General features: G+C 38.9%; 1 protein-coding gene across 8 annotated transcripts in view; it reads left to right on the top strand.

Annotated features, from left to right (window-relative positions):
- The window catches only part of LOC139967817 (attractin-like protein 1), a 62,211-nt gene that overhangs the window by 38,620 nt on the left and 4,382 nt on the right, over positions 1 to 19,209 (top strand). For 2 of the 8 annotated variants that reach the window (XM_071971912.1, XM_071971913.1), the window contains exons 17-23: positions 1,212 to 1,283; positions 1,837 to 2,002; positions 4,052 to 4,104; positions 5,579 to 5,743; positions 8,645 to 8,799; positions 10,099 to 10,263; positions 18,852 to 18,953. In XM_071971912.1, coding sequence (XP_071828013.1) covers positions 1,212 to 1,283; positions 1,837 to 2,002; positions 4,052 to 4,104; positions 5,579 to 5,743; positions 8,645 to 8,799; positions 10,099 to 10,263; positions 18,852 to 18,953 — 878 coding nt within the window. Of the gene's footprint in view, positions 1 to 1,211; positions 1,284 to 1,836; positions 2,003 to 4,051; positions 4,105 to 5,326; positions 5,492 to 5,578; positions 5,744 to 8,644; positions 8,800 to 10,098; positions 10,264 to 11,221; positions 11,360 to 12,601; positions 12,740 to 14,323; positions 14,465 to 16,935; positions 17,071 to 18,851; positions 18,954 to 19,209 lie in introns of all 8 variants that reach the window. The other 6 variants (XM_071971914.1, XM_071971919.1, XM_071971916.1 and 3 more) reach the window with 6 other exon arrangements.

Raw genomic sequence — 19,209 nt, 5'->3', positions numbered from 1 at the left:
TGAGGTAGCACTATATGTAATCAGTGTGACAACATCATTGTTTAACATTGACATAGTACTATGAAAAATCTCTATGAGTCCAACACAACATCAGTGTTAAGTGATTAAGTAGAACTATTAGCAATCAATGGGACAACATCAGTGTTTAGCACTGAGGTAGTACTATTAGTAATCAGTGTGACAACATCAGTGTTTAACACTGACATAGTACTATGAAAAATCTCTATGAGTCCAACACAACATCAGTGTTAAGTGATTAAGTAGAACTATTAGCAATCAATGGGACAGCATCAGTGTTTAGCACTGAGGTAGTACTATTAGTACTCAGTGTGACAACATCAGTGTTTAACACTGACATAGTACTATGAACAATCTCTATGAGTCCAACACAACATCAGTGTTAAGTGATTAAGTAGAACTATTAGCAATCAATGTGACAACATCACTGTTTAACACTGAAATAGTAATATGAGCAATCTCTATGAGTCCAACACAACATTGACTAAGTAGAACTATTAGCAATCAATGTGACAACATTACTGTTTAACACTGACGTAGCACTATTAGCAATCAGTGTGACAACACCAGTGTGATGTAGCACTATTTCATATGAGCTTTGAACACGACATCAGTGTTAAACTCTGAAGAAGAAGCCATATGTGACTCATGATTGTTAATTGTGATAACATGATCAATTATGTCATCATGGGTTGAGGAATGTTAATGGGACAGGGTGTGGGGGGTCAGTAGGAGGAGGGGGTTAATGGGACGCGGGTGTGAGGGGGGCAGTACGAGGCGGGAGAAGGTTATGTTCTGTATTGTGTATTACCTGATTGATACTTTGTCTTTGTTGTTCAAAGAGGGTCATAATATGTCAGAGATTTTTGTAAAAAACTCATTTATTGTTAAGTGTTTCAAGTAAACAGTTCATATATTAAATAACTAATGGAATTTAAGTCCTAATGATACTACAATTACTTCATCTTTGCAACTTCTCCAACCATTTGTTTTCTCATCGATTGGAAGCTTATGCTGTTTCCCTTTCATTTGCGATATACTTTGTACCTCAACTGATTCGATGTCAAAACCTCTTATTTGTGTCATTGTGTTTGCATGCATATCTGGTATTATTTGCTTATCGTTTTTGAGTCATAACATTAATATTCATTAACCTCATCCTTGACCCCTGACCCTCTTCCCTCTTCCAACAGCATGCCAGTGTAATGGCCACAGTATATGCGTAGATGGTGAAAATTGTAGCAACTGCAGTGACTTTACCACAGGTGCGATGGCTTTCTGATTTTTACAAAATGTTTGTATTCTCTTTAGGAAGTCAAATGGCTGGAAGATATCTTACAGTTCCACAAACAACGGCACATGTCATTATCTTATTAATTTACATATGTGTAAGACGTGGGAAAGAACTAGTTTTGAATATAAAATGAATTCTCCAGTAAGGTGAAGGATGCATGCTTCTCACATTGGTACATTTAGACATATTTATTATTGTAAAACTTGTGCAGAAACTGTTAAAATGTCGATTTACCTGGCTTCATCTTTTTCAGTATGTGACTGAAGGCAACAATTGATATGACTTTCCAAACGTGGTCAGGGTTCCTTGTTGTTTACATTCAGTTTTGTTCAAAGCATGAGTTTTTTTGTGCAGTAATCCTCAAGTGGACATTCCCTTCCATCCTGTTAGCTGCCTATGATGTGTTTGAACCACGTTGCTGAAACCGTTATGTTCCTTTTTGAACGGATTTGACAGAAATGGTTAAACCGTTTGTCAATCATTCGCATATCATAATTTTGTAATCTTGTTTTCTTCATATGAAGGTGAAGAGTGTGACAGCTGCCTCCTGGGATATCACGGTATACCATTGAATGGAGCAAATTGCTCTCGCTGTGAGTGCAACGGACACTCTGAGTACTGTGACCAGAATGCAGTCAGCAGTAAATGCTACTGTGACACAAAAGGAGTTCTTGGTGATCAATGTGATAGGTAAGAAATAAGTTTTTTTTTGCCTTCACCACTAGCAGTTTTCAGATCCACTAGCAGTGTGCAGAAGCACTAGCAGTATGCAAATCCACTAGCAATGTTCAGGTCCACTAGCATTTTACAGATCCACTAGCATTGTACAGATCCACTAATAATATGCAGATCCACTAGCAGTGTGCAGATGCACTAGCAGTGTGCAAATCCACTAACAATATGTAGATCCACTAGCAATGTGCAGATGCACTAGCAATGTGCAGATCCACTAGCAGTGTGCAGAAGCACTAGCAGTATGCAGATCCACTAGCAGTATGCAGATCCACTAGCAATGTACAGATGCACTAGCAATGTTCAGATTCACTAACAATATGTAGATCCACTAGCAGTGTGCAGATCCACTAGCAGTGTGCAGATGCACTAGCAGTGTGCAAATCCACTAACAATATGTAGATCCACTAGCAATGTGCAGATGCACTAGCAATGTGCAGATCCACTAGCAGTGTGCAGAAGCACTAGCAGTATGCAGATCCACTAGCAGTATGCAGATCCACTAGCAATGTACAGATCCACTAGCAGTGTGCAGAAGCACTAGCAGTATGCAGATCCACTAGCAGTATGCAGATCCACTAGCAATGTACAGATGCACTAGCAATGTTCAGATTCACTAGCAGTGTGCAGATCCACTAGCAGTGTGCAGATCCACTAGCAGTGTGCAGATGCACTAGCAGTGTGCAAATCCACTAACAATATGTAGATCCACTAGCAATGTGCAGATGCACTAGCAATGTGCAGATCCACTAGCAGTGTGCAGAAGCACTAGCAGTATGCAGATCCACTAGCAGTATGCAGATCCACTAGCAATGTACAGATGCACTAGCAATGTTCAGATTCACTAACAATGTGCAGATCCACTAGCAATGTGCAGATCAACTAGCAGTTTTGCAGATCTACTAGCAATGTGCAGATTCACTAGCAATATGTAGATCCACTAGCAATGTGCAGATCTACTAGCAGTATGCAAATCCACTAGCAATGTGCAGATGCACTAGCAATGTGCAGATCCACTAACAATATGCAGATCCACTAGCAATGTACAGATGCACTAGCAATGTTCAGATTCACTAACAATATGTAGATCCACTAGCAGTGTGCAGATCCACTAGCAATGTACAGATGCACTAGCAATGTGCAGAAGCACTAGCAGTATGCAGATCCACTAGCAGTATGCAGATCCACTAGCAATGTACAGATCCACTAGCAGTGTGCAGAAGCACTAGCAGTATGCAGATCCACTAGCAGTTTTGCAGATCCACTAGCAATGTACAGATGCACTAGCAATGTTCAGATTCACTAACAATGTGCAGATCCACTAGCAATGTGCAGATCCACTAGCAGTTTTGCAGATCTACTAGCAATGTGCAGATTCACTAGCAATATGTAGATCCACTAGCAATGTGCAGATCTACTAGCAGTATGCAAATCCACTAGCAATGTGCAGATGCACTAGCAATGTGCAAATCCACTAACAATATGTAGATCCACTAGCAATGTGCAGATGCACTAGCAATGTGCAGATCCACTAGCAGTGTGCAGAAGCACTAGCAGTATGCAGATCCACTAGCAGTTTTGCAGATCCACTAGCAATGTACAGATGCACTAGCAATGTGCAGATCCACTAGCAGTGTGCAGAAGCACTAGCAGTATGCAGATCCACTAGCAGTTTTGCAGATCCACTAGCAATGTACAGATGCACTAGCAATGTGCAGATCCACTAGCAGTGTGCAGAAGCACTAGCAGTATGCAGATCCACTAGCAGTTTTGCAGATCTACTAGCAATGTTCAGATGCACTTGCAATGTGCAGATTCACTAACAATATGTAGATCCACTAGCAATGTGCAGATATACTAGCAGTTTACACTAGCATGCAGGTTAGCTTCTGATCTAGAAACTCAACTTTCAACTTCCAGTTTGTATACCTACTTTTGTAAATAAATGAAGTTTCAATCCTTGGGGCAAAATCTTGTCATCATCATCATCTCTGTGTTCTTCCCCAGGTGTGATGAACTGCGAGGTTATAAGGGTAACCCAACCATCAACACATGTTTTTGTGAGTATTGTTTTTCATTATTTGGACAAAGAGGGGGGTAGTGTCGGGTGGTGCATGAAGAAGAATCATACAAAATATATGTTATTTGAAAAGCAGATGTTTTAGACTGTACAGTGATCTTTGATGCAAGCACACAAACCATCGCAGCAAGACTGCATGTGTTTCATTCACTATTGTGTGAAGCGATCACATAATCCATTGCAGCAAGGCTCTACAGGTTTCATTCACTAATTGTGTAATGCGATCCCAGCATCCATTGCAGCAAGGCTGCACAGGTTTCATTCACCATAGTGTGATGCAATCCCAGCATCCATTGCAGCTTCTCATTATTAACTATTAGGTGATGTAATTACAGCATCACTTTGCTACTCTGTTTCCTTAATGCTGACTTATTTCCCTTCAAATGTTCAGAACTTTTGCTGTGCAGTCCATGTGCAAGTAACTCCAATGCAATATGAAAATTCATTGTATAATTTTGCTCTTTTGATCAATAATTTTTACCTCATAAAGAAGAAATCTGTGCTCATCAGTTGTCATTATGCGTACCATTGCTAGGAGCTTCAATCCAGTGATATAGCAAAGAGTCATATCACAATTAAACATAATATCGGCCATGCATTTGAAACGGTGTAGAATTCAGTTCTACCGTTTGACTTTGTCTATGAGATATTGATGTAGGTATCTCTGACATGTTTTATGTTTCATGTATTTCTAAAAGAACACTAGCAATTCACCCTCTCTACACATTGCATCCTGTCTAAAGTGTTCAGTGTCAGCAGCCCAGATCTAGTGTGGTGTGTTGCTCAGAACTATATAGTTATAAATTGTCTCCTTATCTCTAATGTGTGTTTGCTTACTATGGTTTCTATTTATGCAAGAGATACTGAAAATTGTGTATAGTTTCCCTGTTAGGATCAGTCGCAGATTGCAATCACTCACCATGTTTTATCCTATGAATTTTATAGCATTTTGACGATATTGCGGTATGTGTTCTCTCAATCCCTTCCGGTTCCCCCAGCCCACAAAAGCACACTCACACATACCAACTGTCTCTTTTAAACCCCCCCCCCCCATCCTCATTTACAAGTCTTATTTGTTGTCTTTTTTTTCATCCTTATTTCTCTGTTCTTTGTAACCATCTGTCTCGCCTCACCTCTGTTTTTGTTTCTTCATCCTGACATGATCACGATCTCTCATTATCCACACCCATTGTGCCTGCCAGACCAACTCGCCATTAATTTTAAGTTCACCTTCAACGAATCTGAACCAGAGCTTGTTAATATTACTAAGGAGAACCTCCTTATCAAGCCCGTCAGCACTCGCAGCGATATCGATTTTGAATTGGAAGTTTTCCAGCCGGTATTGCTAAGGATCACCTTTTACAGTTGTGAGTTTCAAGGCATTTTTTATTTATTTTTATGGGAAAGAAATTCATGCAGGAATGTATTTTTTCTTTTGTTTCTTAAACCCACAGATGAACTGCTTATGAACTTCAAATACACCTTCCAATTAGATGACACCTCAGGGGAAAATCTGACAAAGATCAACCTCTATGTGCAGCCCTCGGTCCAAAATAGAGATATTGAATTTATACTGAATGTTAATGAACCAGTCAATTTCACCATATCATACACAACAAGTGAGTTTGCTGGGTTGGTCCCTCCTCAATGTTCTATTCTCTGTTGGTAGAGACCTCCCTGAATATGCTATCCCAGATGGGTGGGACCTCCATGAATGCATCAATTTGCACTGGAGGAGGGCAGCGGGGTAAGGTTACCTCCGTGACTTGTGTGACCCCTGGGTATTTATCCTGACGTTGTACTCATCATAGTTGTAAACATTGTGTCAGGTTGAAAGCTGAGTCAGAACATCCAAAAGTGAAATTTAAGATGAAATTCAATTTTGTTTCACGAAATATTGAATAGTGTGATAGCATAGTCATCATAGATGATCTTAAGTCAATCAAATAGAAGAACTGTTTGTCCACAAAGTATGTCTGTGAACATCTTGGTTAAACATTGAGGTTACTAACATGATGCAAAATAGCCTTCACATAGATCCTGATGATAAAATAGCTTCTAACAATTGTTTCTGATTTTGTAATTATAGGGTATTAGTGATATGTGGAACCTAATACGTTACACGTATAGGGTAGCAGTGATATGCAGAAGCTAACACATTACACGTATAGGGTATTAGTGATATGAATAACGTAACACATTACAAGTATAGGGTATTAGTGATATGTGGAAACTAACACATTACAAGTATAGGGCATTAGTGATATGAAGAACGTAACACATTTCAAGTAAAGGGTATTAGTGATATGTGGAAACTAACACATTACAAGTAAAGGGTATTAGTGATGTGGAAACTAACACAATACAAGTATAGGGTATTAGTGATATGTGGAAACTAACACAATACAAGTATAGGGTATTAGTGATATGTGGAAACTAACACAATACAAGTATAGGGTATTAGTGATATGTGGAACTAACACAATACAAGTATAGGGTATTAGTGATATGAATAACGTAACACATTACAAGTATAGGGTATTAGTGACATGTGGAAACTAACACATGTATTACAAGTATAAGGTATGGCAAGTAATATGTAGGACCTAATGCATAATATGTTTACAGTAGAGCTAGTATTATATAGGACCCAATACATTACACATATTCAGTGTATAGTTGGCGACATGTAGGACTTAACATGTTAATAGTAAACCTTTTGTTAATTAGGACCTTATGTGTTACAAGTATAGAGTATAGCAATTGGTTAAGTGCATATAACACATTACAATTGTACATAAAAACTAGAAACATGAAGGACTTGCAGTAGGTTTCAAAATTAAACTAAACAAAGATATGACTTGTAAAACAAGTGAAAGCTTCTTCTCATATCTTGGTCTTTCTGCTAAACTTCAAAGTTTTTTGAATTTTTTTTTTCTTACAGACACTTCAATCGGTAAATTTGTGTTTTGTTTGTATTTGTCGTCTTGAGTCATGGAAATCCTCTATCTAATGTTTTAAGCAAATCCTTACTTTCCTTTAGCTGTCTGCTAAAACCTTGTAAATTGTAATTTGTTTGGTGTTGCCTGAATTGTTGTGCTGCAAGAATTGCAATAATACCATATCTTGCATCTATATTTATACGATTGATAAACTTAGTACACTTCTGCTTGAGTGAGGTTGGGAGACTTGGTGAGTGCTTATGGGCAGTGTTTATGTCAGGGCTGGATGGGGGGGGAGGGGGTAGGATCAGTCAAGGATTTTAAAAAAGAACCATATTCCATTCTTTAATATTCCCTAGATGAATATAAAACTATCCAGCAAACTTTGTCACTGTTGTATGGCCATCTTGCTCTAAGGATGACACTGCTGTAATCATTCACACTGGAAGTTGATCTGTGAAATTGGAAGATATTTGGAACCATGATTGGAATGTCAAACGTTTAATCAACAATAACTCGTTAATGCACCATTCAGATTAGAATGCAAGACAGTGTCTCAACCTAACAAAGAAATATTCCAGAATATATGTGGGATTTTGATTTCATTTTCTGATTGATTATAATTTTAATTTTATCGTCCTGTTTGAAAGCATGCTTCCTATTAAGCTTTACCTTCATTATTATTATTTGGTTTAGCCCTCTCTCAAGACTCAGTTACGTTAAATATTCCAAGGTTTCTTGTAACCTGTTTGCATTTAATTCTTATACTTAATAACAGTGTTGCATGTGTAACATGAATATTGGGATACCTCACAAACCCCAAACATCCACCATCCTCCCATGCCCACCAAATCTCCCATCCCTGTACCCTTCCCTGTTCAAAGTTCGATGGGAGGGGGAAGTCGATTGTTTGGCCCCAGAAGGTAACTTCAGCATAGCTTGGATGATTTTGCATTATGCAATGCACTCCTCACATAGTAGCTAACACATTTAGCATTCCTGACACCATTACTTTCCCAACTGGGTCTGTGAGACTAACTGAGGGTAGGTAGAAGTTGAATGCCACCTTCTCTAATTTGGCTTTGATGTTACTCTCCACCAAGTGTTTGATACAGAGATGCAGGGAGCTGTCTCAAGATATTTATAGAGACAGATAGTTGCTGAGAGATTGCTGCTTATATTGTCAACTAGTTGTTATAAGTGGTTTATTAACAATATTTTTGGTTTTGTATCTGCATGCTGTTTGTATACCACTGAACAGCTTGGTCTATAGAGCAGCTTGTTTTTTTTTTTTATCAAAACACATTCTCCACTTCACAGTGGTTTGGGAATACAAGAGTTTTATTGTCTGCTATGACTGAAATCCAAAAAAGAAAGTGGAGAACTTTCAACTTCTATCCCTAGTGTTGAATGAAGTTTGATTCTTTTTTCATCATTGCTGTATTACTTGTGATGTGAGAACTGCCTATGAATATTCATATCCAAAACACCAATGCATTGTGGTACCTGTTGTATGAGTAAACTTTTTTAAATTCCCTATCTTTGAACAGTTTCCTTCATCTTTGTTTTTATCTCCAGCCACGGTTGAGGAAGAGCAGATCATAGTCAACGACACATACGTGGATGATGTATATCGCTACAGATTCTCACGTTACACCTATGATTTCAGAAATGAAGTCAACACTACATTCCTCTTTTATCTATCCGACTTTACCCATCCATTTACTTTCAGGGTAAGTAGTCTTTTCACCTTTCATATTTCTTTATTATTACAAAAAGAAAGAAATGTTGGTTTTGATTGATTGACGGAATGATCACTGGCTCTGTTGATCCTTTGTTGATGACATTTAGTGTTTTATTACGGCAGAGAGAAGAAATCCTTTGACAGAGGAAAGATGAAAAACGGACAAAGTATAACACATGTGTAGATTTAGTCTTACATTAACTGTACTCTCAGTATAACATTTGTTGGTTCTTTCAGGGACTTGTATTTCTAATTTTGAAATTTCTCACAGACAGAGCTGAGAATCACAATGAAGTACAGTCATTTCTCAGTCATTATTATGAGAATATCTTGCATGTGTGTGTTTTGTCAAAGATATTTCAAATTGAATTTAATCATGTTATAGATGGAGACTTGATTTTTCATTGATTGTTATGTAAACCACCAACAACATACCATCTGATAGCAATAGCTAGAAATGTAGGTCAGAATCTTCAATGAAGCAAAAAACGAAAGGAAAAAAAATGTTCAGACAATGTTCATATCATTTTGTAAATATGATGTGAAGTGGTTAAGTTTGATGTTTAATGACCATTTAATTTTCTCTCATGGTTTTGTGAGTGTTATGATGTTTATTATATATCACATTGACAATTTCTTCTCCCAGGCAAGTTCAGCAGTCTTGCAAGTCTATTTGAAATGTCCTTTAGTTTAGGCCAAGTTTGTTGCCTTTGGGTCTAACTGTCTCAAAATGCCTTTGGTATACATGTGTGTGCTTTTTAGCTATTAAAGCGATTCAAGATTGGTATGTTTGAGTCTTCAGAAGAAGTGCATCTGTTTCAGTGTGTCACTCAGAGGAAAGAAACAGCTCATGGGTACAATTTCTTAGGGACTTGTTTTCTTTGGTTTGGTCAGTTTGGTGATTGTATAACTGAAGGATTTAGCTCTCATTTTAAATGGTTTCATCAGTAATCAGAAAGCTATTTAAGTACATATGAATAAGTCCTCTCATCTGTAAAGGCTGTAGAAATTTAGGGAAAATGGATGTTACTTGTAATTTCACCTACGAGAACTCTAACCCTCTATAAATTTACAAGTAAAATTTGCTGGAAATAAGTTTCTTGTTATTGAGGAGATGAGAGTGTTCTCGACTTGTCAGGTGTCATATCATCTTTGTATTTACAAAAGTTGAAAGTTATTGTATAACTCATGTTGTCAGCTCCTGCGATTAAAATCTTTACTCGGTCGTTAACTCGGTCTTGCAGAATGCCCAGAGGCTCATCAAGCTCTCTGCATCTCTTCTTGTTAGTTTCAGGCTTCACAGCCTAACATTTTAAATTCAAAGTTACACCACAGAGGTCCGACTGGTTTGGAATATTCTGTCATATTCTTTACCTGCTCCATGGTATTGATGTCAATCACAGCCATATTACGACGTATCAGATCGCAGGTCTCCCTCTACCTGGGGCAGCAGGTAGGGTGCATGTCGATCGGCTCTCTGGATTTACAAGACGCTACCACTAACTCACCACTGGCCTAATCATCGTAAACACACTACCAGCACACCCCTCGCAAATTCAAAACATCGTATAAAGGCTTAAACATGAGTTGCCTTAATCTTTCCCTGCAAAAAGGATTTTTATCTTATTTGGCTACAAATATTATCAATATCCCTTTAAAATGATTAATGTGATGATCTTTATAACATGATATGCATGTTCCTGTGATAACCTCTTATGTTGTAATCTCATCAACCCTGCAAATAATTAGTTGGTTTCCTTTCAGCTCAAATTATTTTCCATCAAAGTTAAGGGGGAATGGGGGGTTGAGGATAGCCGCATTTGGTTGGTTTTGTGTGATATTAAGTACATAACTGCCATGTCACCAACAGGAAAAGAAGGCAAGAAGTTCTTTTAAATAAGTGGTTTCTTTTATTCACCAGCTTGTGCTGTTTCCGGGGGGAATTATATGATAAACAATCAAAGTAGTCACCTTACTATCTTGTGACATCACTATTCTGATTCCTTTGAAGGTCTTTCTCAGAGCCCTCCTTTTGTGTTTAATAATCTCTACTTTCATCCAACCATACTCTCCTCCAAATACATGGTAAAGTGATAGATTGGGTAGGGCAGGAAAGGAGATGGTAGAGGTAATACTAGATTAGTGAGGCTTCTATGAAAATGTTCTGTTTTACTTTGTTCCTTCGGATATGAAACCCTAAATCAAAATTATGATTCTGTTGAGTGTATCTGCCGGTAGCAACATTACCAGGAGCTTGTCATGGTTTCTCTCGTGCGACACCAGCAGGGTATCTCTTTAATACGGTTGAACACACTGTACACGGCTTTGATAAAACCTGTGACAAATTTGTCATTGAAGCGTTAATCGTTTTTTCTTCAATTGATGGTTTTCTATTTCCATCGACTACTCAGGTTCAGGTTGAAGAGAATCCATTCACTATCATACTAATAACTTTTGGTAGTTTGATAGGATTTCTAAGTTGTTGTGCCTTGGCTCTTCTGGTCGTGCAGAAGTTGTTCATGTGGCACATAAACAGAGAGGTGGTGCAGGTAAGGCCTATCCTAGTCAAAGAGCATGGCTATGTCTGAACAGGGCCAGCATAACACACAGTCACTAATGGCAACTAATTCATCACTTCTACCTTTTTGTTATGAGACAATGAAATGCTGCTTCAAGTAGATCTACCTGTATCCATGGTAATATTATTTGGCATATTTTGGACAAAAAGTCAGTTTCTGCTACGTCTATGGTGATAATATTGGGTGTTTGTGGACTCAAAAGTCAGTTACTGTAGTGACCTCTGATGGTAAGAATCATCTAAAGTATTGAAGAAAAGAAACATAATATTGTAACTCTGTCCTTTCAGTGGACCCTACCTCCTGTCAAAGCTTGTCATTGCATTTTTTTTTTTGGAGGAAAATGCATATTTTTGAAGGATGGAACATAGCTCAAAAAGAAAATGCTTGGCGATAACAGTGACCATATTGATGGCAATGCTTCAGAGTGGATAAGAGTATAATTTTGGCTTATTTCAAATATTGAAAAAATTAGCAGTTGCTGGCACATTTGGTTTTCTTTAGTTGGTTTTGTTTGGGTGAGGAGATATGTTATTTAAGATTGAAGAGAAAGTGAATAGTTCAGCTTAAAGTACTTTCATGATTGAACATCATCAGCAGAAACATTGACAGCATGCAGAATGCCTTATGTTTATTAACATCCATGATTTTTGCTAACTGCCTCTAAATACAATCACGATATTTTTGATCCCCAACCCGATCCACATTACAACACTTTCTCTTCTTTGGAGGTTGTCCCGTAAGGAAAACTGTGATCTAATATGTTCATTCTAAACAAGGGTATTTTGTTGGTCTACTTTTTATTGCGGTTTTTATTTTTTTATTTATTTTTTTTATCAGATTGACCGATACTCACCCAAGCAATTAAAAGCATGTTCACATGGTTCGCAATGATAGCTCAAGTTGTCGATGTCAGTTTAGAATGTTTTGTTTGTAGATTTAGTTCATAGATTGCCCTTGTCTGTTCCTAACTCTTGCTAAGAATTCATTTATAGATATGAGTCACCAACATGATCAGATGTGACAGTTACTATAGTGTGTAGTCTTTTAACACCTGACGGTTGCTACACTGTTGTCCCTTATGGTCACACATGATGGTTGTTACACTGTTGTCTATCAAGTAAGGCTTTTATTTTACCTTTTTGTTGTTGTATATTTTAATATTGACTTTGTCATGGATATGCATGAAGCTGATGTCAAATTACCTCTTGGCAGGTCACGGTTATGTCTGCCCCTTTAATCTCCATGGGATTAATAGTCTTGCTGGCAACTTCTCCTATCTGGATCTTCGTAATTTGTGGCATCATCTTAAAGTTTTATTTGTGGATCAGAACGGCTATTCTGATTCCAAGGGTAGGTAGAATGCTTGATATAGCTGTGGCTCACAAAAACCACTTCGCCATGCTGTTGGTAGCAGAGGAGGCACACAGCCTCATTGCAACCTCATCAATACATCATCTCTCTCCAGAGTTGAATAAAAAGATAATGTATTTGGAAATTTTGCTGTAGAGATGATTTATTACTTGCTGTGATAGCTGGTTTTATGAATAACCTCCACTTCACTGTCTTTGGTGTAGTTGATGATATCACACAGGAGAGCGCTTTGCGATGGGCGTAATGGAAAGTAACTTCCTTTTCTTCAGGGCGTATGTTACTGGTGTATATGCAAAGGGCTACTAACATGACATAGTGTCACTATTCAACACACCGCATAGCTAAAAGGCATAGCAGATGCCTTTAAGGAGTGGTTGAGATGTCGGTGAGCTAACGTGTGCAATTTATACGTAGTAAGTAACATGTCAAACATTTCACATGCCTACAGTTTGCAGGGAAGAGCGACAATATAGTCAATATTTCTGAGATTGGCCTTGCACTCTCTCACCATAGACTCCTGGGATTTGTGTGCAATGGATTTTAATTGTTACATACGATGTCGTGGACTTCAAGGGTTAGTTTAGGATGCAATGGACTTCAATGGTTACATAGGATACAATGGATTTCAAAAGTTATTTAGGATGCGATGGATTTCAAGTGATAGCTAGGTTGCATTGGATTTCAAGAGTTAAGGAGCATGACGTGTATATCAATGGTTAGCTAGAATTTAATGGATTTCAGTGGTCAGCTAGGATGCAATGGATTTCAGTGGTTAGCTAGGATGCAGTGGATATCAATTCGAATGCTTTAAATTTTGGTGATGTGTGGATGTTTTGTTATCAGTAAACCAATGAATCATGTTAGCTCAGTTGCCTCTGTTTCATACCTTTGTCATTTGTTGTGTTCAAAGTGATGTTGTCTTTGTGCAAAGAAAAATGGTGTTTTACCTATTTATAGGTAGGCAGGCTGTTTTGTTAGCCTCAGACTGTTTGACAATCTGGGCAAACTAAGTAGGCTTCCAACTGATTCTTTGTTGATTTGTTGTCCATATTTCTGGTTGGAATTAATGATTTGAATTTTGCTTTTGTGGTCTAGACATGTAATTAGCTTTGCAATGTTATAAGGTATGTACTCAGCCTGTTAAGTGAATCACTTACCATGAAAACAGAAGACAAAATATTGAGCTTTACGGCCATTGATTACAATTGGTGTTTAACAACTGTGAGACATTATAACAGGTAACCAATTAGCCAGTTTTCTATCAAACCGATCACTCCGTTTCCAGCGAAAATTTCTGCCATTCGTGACTGTTGTGCAATGAAAAGCCTAGACATGCAGTACATAGGAAAAGTAAACCAGATGGAAACCAGTGTGTGTTTTTGTGTTCATCAGTAGTTCTGTCTTAGTTCTGTAAATACTTAAAAATGTGGCATTTAAAACATTGTCATTGTAAAGGTAAATCTTGCTTGCTTGAATTCAGAGAGGTACAAGGATGTGTTTTTTTTGTTTTGTCTCTTTATTTAAATAGTTTAATAGTGCCCTCTATCTTCATTACTAATGCAGGTGCAGGTCACACAGCAGATCCAATTGGAGGATCTCTTGAAGTTCTTCATCGTATTCTTCAGTGTCTTTTTATCATTCATGTGTTTTTTTGCTTTGGGATGGAAGCTCAAAATGCGAATTGATACATGTTTAAGAAGTCAGGTGCGTAATATGCTGTCGGTGAATGGTGTGTGCGTCTCCATGTGATGGTTGGTCCTTACCCAGTCCCGTTGATGGTCTTCCTTTTGACTCTGCAGCTTAACATGCATGCACCATGAGATTTTTTCAGAAAGTTTTAGACTATCGTAGCAATCTGACATCACAAACCTTAGTTGCCACGATCTCTGGTTTGCTTTGCGGCATGTCATTATCTATTTTGCTTCATGTTATCAAGTTATTGCGGTGATTATATTTGCAAGGAATTGGCCACCATGAAGCCATAGAACATAGTGTGATAGTGACCCATGTAGAGTGTCCTCAGTGTCAACACTGTCTAGTGAGAATGACACAGATGTCACAGATTAGTGGTCACCAAAGTAAGTGGTTGAAATGATCAAATTGTGATGCATTCCTAGCTAGATCAGCAAAGTGAAAACACTGAAATAGAAGAGAGGTGATTCTCAGCAAACATCACTTACTTTAGGCATCCACAATTGTATGCATTAATGGCTCGTTGTATTGTAATCTTACTTGGTTAGACCAACCATTCACAGCACCCCACGTCACCCCTCGTAGTCACCCCATTGTTTCTCCTCCTCCTGCCTTTGCGCACTTTTTTCTTGGTCCCTCGAGATCTTTCTCTCTCCGAGGCTTTTTGGTGTCATCGTTGTTACGTTAACATTTTCCTGTAGAAAACTCACACAGACTTTGTTTACCTCTTCCTGTTTTCTTTTTCCCCCCTCTTTCCTGTTTTTTGTCTCTTTTGCTTTTTATTCAAGTTTTCAATAGAGTTATCTGTAATGCATTACTGCCACTACTCACAGGAGGTTTACTGCTACACATGATATGCTGCATCTTCATGAAGGTTAGCAAAGGAGACCTTCCAAATATCTCTTATAAACAGAACTTTTTATTCCTGTACTGAAAAATCGATGGACTGTAGAGATGGTCCATCGATTCTGTACTGTACAGCAAGCATGGACTGTGTGGAGACCCATACTGTAATGACAGACTCACAATTGCAGAACAGTCAAGAAGCAAATCTAAAAAAAAGTCTTACATTGATGAGGCCCCAAGTTGTGCTCTATTAACTCTTTTCATAGATACAGCCGTGCATTCAGCACCCCCTTAGTTCATTACTTTACTGCAACCCTGTGTTCAGCTCCCTTGATTCATTACTGTACTGCGACCCTGGGTTTAGCTCCCTTGGTTCATTACCGTACTGCGACCCTGGGATCAGCTCCCTTGGTTCATTACCATACTGTGGCCGTAGGTTCAGCTCCCTTGATTCATTACCAAATTGTGGCCCTGTGACCATCTCTATATTGTGGCCCTGGGTTCAGCTCCCTTGGTTCATTACCGTACTGCGGCCCTGGGTTTAGCTCCCTTGATTCATTACCGTACTGAGGCCCTGGGTTTAGCTCCCTTGATTCATTACCCTACTGCGGCCCTGGGTTCAGCTCCCTTGGTTCATTACCCTACTGCGGCCCTGGGTTCAGCACCATACTGTGGCCCTGGGTTCAGCTCCCTTGGTTCATTACCGTACTGCAACCCTGGGTTCAGCTGGTTCAGCTCCCTTGATTCATTACCCTACTGCGGCCCTGGGTTCAGCACCATACTGTGGCCCTGGGTTTAGCTCCTTTGATTCATTACCATACTGTGGCCCTGGGTTCAGCTCCCTTGATTCATTACCCTACTGCGACCCTGGGTTCAGCACCATACTGTGGCCCTGGGTTTAGCTCCCTTGATTCATTACTGAACTGTGGCCCTGGGTTCAGCTCCCTTGATTCATTACCCTACTGCGGCCCTGGGTTCAGCACCATACTGTGGCCCTGGGTTTAGCTCCCTTGGTTCATTACCGTACTGCGACCCTGGGTTCAGCTCCATTGGTTCATTAACGTACTGTGGCCCTGGGTTCAGCTCCCTTAGTTGATAACCTTGCTGCGACCCTGGGTTCAGCTCCCTTAGTTGATAACCTTGCTGCGACCCTGGGTTCAACACCCTTGATTCATTACTTTGCTGTCGCCATGGGTTTAGCTACCTTGATTCATTTCCATACTGCGACCCTGGGTTCAGCTCCCTTAGTTGATAACCTTGCTGCGACCCTGGGTTCAGCTCCCTTGGTTCATTACCTTATTGCGGCCCTGGGTTCAGCTCCCTTGGTTCATTACCTTATTGCGGCCCTGGGTTCTGCTCTCCTGGTGTTTTACCTGGCTGTAGCCCTTGTTTTTGCTCCAGGGTTATTTTACTTGCTATGGCCATGAGTTCAGCCCTCCCTTGTTACTTTTCTGGCTGTAGCTCTGAGTTTGTCTCCCCAGTCCTTTACCTTGGCACTGCCATTGTGCTTAAAACTTGCTATCAAAGCTGTGGCTGCATGTGTATTCAGTAATCACCTGCAGCACTACTTTAATAAAGAGCACTGCTACACTAACCACTAACCTGCATGTCAATCTTTCTGATTTTTACTTTCTTAGATTACCATATATCACCCTGCAGTGAACTTGGTTGTAATTTTTGTTACCTTTTTCGTCTGCTTTGTGTTGATTCTGGTGGTCTTTGTGATCGCCCTCAAAGGGCGTGAACGGGTGGACCGCTTTAGGCGAAGAAGGGTAGGTATCAGAGTTTGATCAAATCAACCATAGTTCAAGAAAAGAACATGTCATTCCATGGCTACAACAAACAGCTGGAAACACTCATTACAGTTGAATAACTCCTTCATTTAGTTTGTCACATTTGATGTCGCTGGTATGAACAGTTGACGCTGCAGTATAGCCTGTCTTTGTTGTATTCATGTTCAAACATATTCAAATGTCAAATATTCAAATAGTCCATTCTTAATGTCGATACACGAACAACTATATCAAAAACGAATCAAACAGGCTAGAAGTTTGTTGATTCCATTGACCTAGAGAGGGGAAAGTTATGTGAAAGCATAGACCGTTTCATTATAATACCCTCACATTGTACCAGGAAGAATCAAATTCAGCATATAGGTCTACGAACAGACTGCAGTAGGTTAATAACTCACTCATTAGGCACAGCAGACTGGTTACAACCATATTAATCTCTTAGTTAGTATCCAGTTGAGTGGGAACATTATACATGTGACTTCATCAAAGTTAATACCATGCTGTAAAAGGGGATACCTTGGGAACCAGCAGTATTCAGATATGCTACATTGGACTGCATATAGCTAAAAAACAAAGTGGGGAGGGTGTGTGTGGGGTGGGGAGGGTATGTGATCTTTATAATAGAGATAACACAGAAAAAAGACAATGTTTATGTCAGCAGTGTCATTCATACATTTTTCATCCAATGATAACTGATGTCATTCATATTGTGAAGTGTTCATTCAGTGTGTACTTGCAGTATTTACTCAGGTCAAACCCCAAAACACATCATATGAACGGTTATAAGATTTGCTTGCTTTGCTTTGGGTTTATATAAAGACCCCTCTGAAAGTTCAGGCTAGTACTAGAATCAGGGTAGTACTAGGAGCTGACAGGGTTGGTGCTAGGAGTCAGGAGGGTAGTAAGAGGGGTGATGTGTTTGAGGAACTGAAAGCCACAACAATGTTAGCTTAATTAACACAGTATTGTTTATCGACAGTAACATTCTAACTATACACTTAAGACCTCTATTCCCACTCACAGGTAAGCTATTCCAGAATCTCTGCATATTAGTTCACTATTAGCAAAGTGGGAACTTTACTGACAATTGTGCGGCAGTGGGTTTACTCATTTCAATTTATACTATGCTAACTAACATGGATGCCTTTTAAGCCAATAACAACCTGGATGCCAGGTAAGGCAATCTACTTGATAACTTCACCTCAATCATCCTGCTTCTTCCTTTCATTTGCTGCATGCTTCACAAACCTTTAACACTATCTGCATTCTTATTGTTTATTTCATATTATTGAACGTTAATTAATGAAAGAATTTTTGGCAACAATATATATGTATGTAAATATGTGTTCCATAATATATCATTATAAATTGTCAAACATGATGACATTGTGGTATTGTCGATGGTTAGCTACTGTAAATTAAACATTGGTAGATGTTTCCTACGAAAAACCTGACTGAAATATTAGGCTTTCAAAATCAATGTTGAAATCTGTTGCACACTTGTGATACTCATGTATGTTATTGCCCCACAATGCTTGCAAAAACTGTCTCTCAAAAATTTATAAATGAAACGATTGAAAAAAATGAATTATTATTATAGTTAGGCTGTCTTGACTCAATAATATACATGTATGATACCAAGACAATATTCTATTGATCTTCATTAGGCTGGATTTCCATGCTATTTTTCTCTGTCTAAAACCAAGTAATACTGTATTTTCACCGATGTGTTGACTGTCATATTCGATTCTTCTCTACAGCAAAGGGAAGTGGAAATGGCTGTTATGGCCAGTAGGCCTTTTGCATCAATATTTGTGGAGCTAGTGAATAATGCACCTCCAGATTTGATTCCAACAACTAAGGTGAGTCTTTACACAGCACTTACATAGGGGGGGGTGAGTGAGAGGAGGTTTTCTTCACATCCATCCATCCTCCTTCCTCACCACCCCCCCCATTCCCGTCCACACAACCTCATCTAAACATACCATTTGTTGGTCATTTTGCAATGGTTCCCGTAGTATTTAGTTCTTGTCCAGTCTGACTACTGACCAGTATGCTGGTATTTGTATGTATGGTTGTACTTATAGGGCAAAGCTAATATGATATCTATAAGTACTA

Source organism: Apostichopus japonicus, chromosome 5 (assembly GCF_037975245.1).
Source record: "Apostichopus japonicus isolate 1M-3 chromosome 5, ASM3797524v1, whole genome shotgun sequence".
Classification (NCBI taxonomy): domain Eukaryota; kingdom Metazoa; phylum Echinodermata; class Holothuroidea; order Aspidochirotida; family Stichopodidae; genus Apostichopus; species Apostichopus japonicus.
Note: the sequence above shows the minus strand (reverse complement) of the source record. Positions and strands in the feature narration are given on the sequence as shown.